Source organism: Chanos chanos, chromosome 16 (assembly GCF_902362185.1).
Source record: "Chanos chanos chromosome 16, fChaCha1.1, whole genome shotgun sequence".
Classification (NCBI taxonomy): Eukaryota; Metazoa; Chordata; class Actinopteri; order Gonorynchiformes; family Chanidae; genus Chanos; species Chanos chanos.
Genome location: NC_044510.1, coordinates 15,678,128 through 15,683,098, shown reverse-complemented (window position 1 = coordinate 15,683,098; position 4,971 = coordinate 15,678,128). Strand labels below are relative to the sequence as shown.

Here is a 4,971-nt window from a genome sequence, read left to right as displayed (position 1 = left end):
TGACAGCTGTAAGGAGTGTTAAATAACTCAGCCATCTCTAGAAAAGCTCTCGACAAAACAAAAAAAAACACACACATTCTCTCGCTCTCAGGCATAGCTCTCCCTCCTCCCCGTTTTTGCCTTTTTAAATGAAACACCAGAGGTGACAGGTCCCAATCTTAATTAATCTTAGAGACTAATTAATCCTAATCTTAATTACCAAACTCTAGATCTAAGGGCCCTTTTATCAGCAGCTTGAGCAAGCGCCAGTAAATTGGAAGTGAAAACTGAAAATAAAGACGAAATGACACAGATATTGACAGCGACACTCAGAGGAAACACAGCCAGGCTCTTTCTATAGAACAAGCTTTGGTCTCAGATGACACAGGTGGATAAAGACCTCTGTGTGTAAAGACCAAGTCAAACCAGGTGGTGTTGTGTTGACGTGTTTGTTTATTCTCTCCATCTGTCTGTGCTCCACGGTGAAAATACAATTTACATTGCTGTTCATTCGGCAGACGCGCTTGTCTGGAACAAACTTATGATAAAGTGCATTCAGACCGAAGAAGAAACAACAAAACAATAATGGCGATCATCACGCCCTAACGAAAAGAAACGGCGAACGTAACGCGCCTTCATCGAAAACGGCCGTGCCAGTCTTTTGGTGTAACTCGTAAGGCACAGAGATAACGGTGAGGAGACGGGGGCCTGACAGATGAAGGGTGTCACTGTTTCCTCTCGTCCTCTTTAGAGAGAGATGTCAGCATCTCCTCTTTCTTAGCCTGCACTCTCTGCTCACGGCGTTTACGAGCCTCCCTGGTCTTTGTGCGTCGGGCTTCCGCTTGGTCCCTACACACACACACACACAAAAAGACAAACACACACACACACACAAAAAGACACACACAGGCACAAAAACACACAGTGTTTAAAAAAGAAATCCTCACATTGCTGTCAATAACATAAACCTATTCCCCTCTCAAAAGAGCCTTTCTCTGTAACAGCATATCAGCATGTCAAACTATATCCTGACCTCTGTGACGTTTCCACGCACTAAACAGATCATACGAAAACTGACTTTTGTAGAGTGACATCAACTTTTGTGTCTTTTTAAAATCCGCCTTCGGGTATGACTGATGTTTGATTGATTTGAGTTTATGTTAAAAGACTGTGAAGTTCTTTCTAACTTGAAGTTGACCCTACTTTTCATTTTTTATGTTGCGTTTTCCAATATATGTCCCTTCCAGAGTAAATGACTACTACAATAATGTACAAAATGAGTCATACTGAGACTTATTTATCACTGTGCATTGTACAGAATCCTCACTACCCAGGAAGCTATGGAATATAAAGTATCTTCTGAGTGAACTAAAGCTACAAGGTATAATCCATCTCTTGACTGAGGCATGCTGGGAAGTGTAGTTTGTTGACTTACGCCAGGAGCTTCTTGCGAGCCTTGTCTGCTTTTAGTTTGTGAATGTGTTCCATGAGGATCCGCTTGTTCTTGAACACATTACCCTTTACTTTCAGATACAGGCTGTGGTACCTGAGAAGTGAAAAAGAATCTCAGTTAATGAATAATTAACACCTGTTAACTCAAAACTCCGTCATAAAACTGTTCTCATAAAACAGGCATCAGACATTTATATGTGTCTGCAAGTTTGTTTTTGTTTACCGTCGTATGAAATATCACTAAGATGGCTGTGTGACCAGTTATAACTTTATAGTCCCTAGCCCTACCCTAACCTTAATCAGTCCTGACCCCATCTATGAGATGCTGTTGAAACTGAAAAGAAAAGAGGACCTCTAGTGGACACTGTGCAATATTGCAACCAAATCAAATGTTTAATGTCTTTCCCACAAAATTGTATGGGATACTGAGGCATGACCAAACGTGTTTCATGAGACCCGGCGGTGACCTCAGAAAGGCTGAACAGCGAGCAATGGGTTTTTGTTTTTAATTTGTCTGAAAACATATGCCTCTAGTTACAGGCCTGTGGGAAGCATGGTGGTAAAGGCCTGTAAATAAAATGAGATTTTTAAACGTTCACACATACTGAGAGGTCAGAGGTCAAACTGACAGGGGTCAAAGACTCACATGTGCCTGTCGAGTTTTTGGGACTCCCTGTAGCGACGCAAAAGCCGGCGCAGGATTCGCATCCTCCTCATCCAACACAACTTCTCAGGCATGCGAGCGTTTGCCGTACCCTTCCTCTTACCTGCGCAGACGCACACAGCCAATCAGAAACCAGTTAAGCAGACCCTCGTCCAATCATTAGGGCACCCAAGACACAATCCATTAGAACAGTGTAAAATGATACAATGTTACAGAGTCTTAAGTCTGTTAGTTCATTTATGCACAACACAGGACCACAGAAATGGCCACATGTCAGAGAAAGGGATGGATTGTTTCTATAGAAACATCAATATGATGATTAATTCAACCAATTAATTTTACTCAAAGCAATGTTGATCTCTCACATAGCAAACATCACGAAGGTGCACGATGTTAATAAATTCAGAACCATTCAAAACTACACTGGCCGAACCTGAGGACACTCACCGACGCCCATGTGACGGCCCTTCCGCCGCGCCAGCGTGTTCTTACGGCAGCGGGCACGAGAATGCACTGCGACCGGCTTCTTTATAATCAGCCCATCCTTCACCAACTTACGGATATGCTGTCCTGTGGAGAGAAAGAGAGAGAGAGAGAGAAGGGAGAAGAAAAAGAAGGGCCTCATTGTACATCAGTAACAGAAGGTAGACGACATGACTACTGTCACACTATGACTTGAGCCTCAGTGTTCTGATTGGCTAACAGTCTCTAACTTGGGGGGAGCTAACAGTCTCTGACTCGAGCCACAGTGTTCTGATTGGCTAAAAGTATCTGACATGGACCATAGTGCTCTGATTGGCTTACTGGAGTTGGCATTCGCGATCTCATTGGTTTCATTGGGGTCCAGCCACACTTTCTTCTTGCCACAGCTCAAGACGCTGGAAGCCAAACGCTTCTGCAACTGTAGCATACTGAAGAGAAACAAACAAAAAAAGAGAGACTGAGAGAGAAAGCCACCATCATACTTAAAGATAGATTCACATAACTCCCACACTAATATTAACAGTATTAATATTTTATAAGTATTTAGAGCACTTTAATTTAAAAAAATAAAAAATAACAGAGAATGATACTTGTTGTTCATCTACTTTGGCTGAATTCCCTCATCAAAATCTTTGGTCTGTTTTTGCTGTTTGTGTAACGACGCCAAACACAGCTGGTCTGCTTATTAACTCTCACAGGCTTCAAACAGCAAACTCAACTCCTAGAGCACCTGAACGATAATTTACACACATGCCTTTCTGTGAGTGTGAACTCTGGGCGCGTCTGCATTCCGCACAAGACAGGTACTATCCTATCGGCAAAATATAGTCACACATATCAGCAAATTAATTCCACTCCTGCGAACACATCTGGCAGTTGTTTCATTCAAGTCCACGAGCCTAATTTAAGCGACGGTCTCTTCACAAACCCTGGCTAGGGGTGAAAAGAGGTAAATCGGTGACGGAGTGACAAACGTCGTTGTGCTGTCATCCCCACGATTTAACTTGAGACACGATGATCGCGATGTCAGTAGCTGATAACTTTCCTCTGATCTTCCTGCTAGAGTCTCCATACTACTAACAGACCAGTCACACAACATGTCAAGACATGCCCACAGGAACCGCACACTGCCTCTGACCCGTAGCAGACTCGCATATTAGCGGTTATTCACTACAAATAATAAAACATCGCAATATTCACGACAAATAATAAAAATTCGCAAAATTAGTTTTTCATATGCTACCTCATAAGCATAAAATATGAACTGTCGTTTTATGTTATTGTTGTTATCATGTTGTTAACCGACCTGCTGAGATTGAAAATAACGATACGAAAAGAGAAACACAAGTTTATATTTGGAATGAATAAGAGTCCCCGGGTTGAGAAAACTACTGACTTTCTTACCTCATTATTACTGCTGTGAGAAAGCACTATGCTTGTGTGTTACTCTCTTCTTTTCTTCTTTGATTCTATTGTGCACTGTTTGTGTTTGGTCTGTCCACTACACAAACCGAATATACCATTGTCCACAACAAGAGCACAAAACATCTCGCGGAACGTATTTTCGATATAAGCAGCAATTCATACAATTACAGTAATTAGTGCCGTGTTTCTGCTGTAAAGGAGTATTATACAAGTAATAACTTAACCGTAAAACAAGTCTAAGTAAATATTTATACCCTTTTCCAGAAGTGAGATAGTATCGTCTACTGAGGCTTTTAAACTATCAGGAAGAGAATACCTTTAAGTAGCTACTCTACAGAACCACCGTAGGGGGGTGCAGTTGCGTCACTAATAAGTTTGTGTGCCTGTTGAATAGGTCTTGGAAGTGCGCAAATTCTGATTTTAAAAATGTATGTTTTATGGAAGGATGTAAAATAAAATGGCAAAATGCGTTTGTTCTCTCTCTCTCTCTCTCTCTCTCTCTCTCTCTCTCTCTCTCTCTGTGTGTGTGTGCTTCCAGAAATTTCTGTATGTTTGCTCTTCCTAATTTGGCCTTTTTTACTGTTATGATATCCTTGGCCCAAGCTTCAAGGCTTGTCCTTAACAGAGTGAGATTAAAAAAAAAAAAACCCTGATAACAAAAGATCATCCACGCCAAAACACAAAAGATTATCCTACCAAACACAGTAAACATCTTTCATAGCTTGAAGAAATAACGGAAATAACGATTACAAGGACGTACAAGGCTGTAGAGTAGACTGTTTCTGTAGCTTATATACCATACATTCGTATACATAGACATAAAATTATTAAACCGTCCGATTCTTCTCAGACCTTAACACTTCAATATAAAGCTACAGACATAAAATCCGTACCAGTCCTCTTGTGATGTGTTTATGAGCATTTGGTCAGAATGCACTGTGTTTCAGAGAATGTGGCTCATTTCACTG

The 4,971-nt window shown here is 41.3% G+C and overlaps 1 protein-coding gene across 1 annotated transcript; it reads right to left on the bottom strand.

Annotated features, from left to right (window-relative positions):
* Positions 1–444: 444 nt before the first annotated feature.
* rpl19 (ribosomal protein L19) lies at positions 445–4,063 on the bottom strand. Its single transcript, XM_030793752.1, has 6 exons — positions 3,983–4,063; positions 2,900–3,006; positions 2,543–2,665; positions 2,078–2,198; positions 1,415–1,525; positions 445–828 (listed from the first exon to the last, which is right to left on the bottom strand). The coding sequence occupies exons 1-6, from the start codon at positions 3,985–3,987 to the stop codon at positions 705–707; spliced, it is 591 nt and encodes a 196-aa protein (XP_030649612.1). The 5' UTR covers positions 3,988–4,063; the 3' UTR covers positions 445–704.
* Positions 4,064–4,971: the final 908 nt, after the last annotated feature.

Bases quoted from the DNA above. Each gene is read 5' to 3' on its own strand.
- rpl19 (XM_030793752.1), bottom strand. The intron at 2,666-2,899 runs GTAAGCCAATCA...TTCTCTCCACAG, and splicing joins GATCGCGAATGCCAACTCCA to GACAGCATATCCGTAAGTTG. The intron at 829-1,414 runs GTAAGTCAACAA...GTGTGTGTGTAG, and splicing joins GCTCGCAAGAAGCTCCTGGC to GGACCAAGCGGAAGCCCGAC.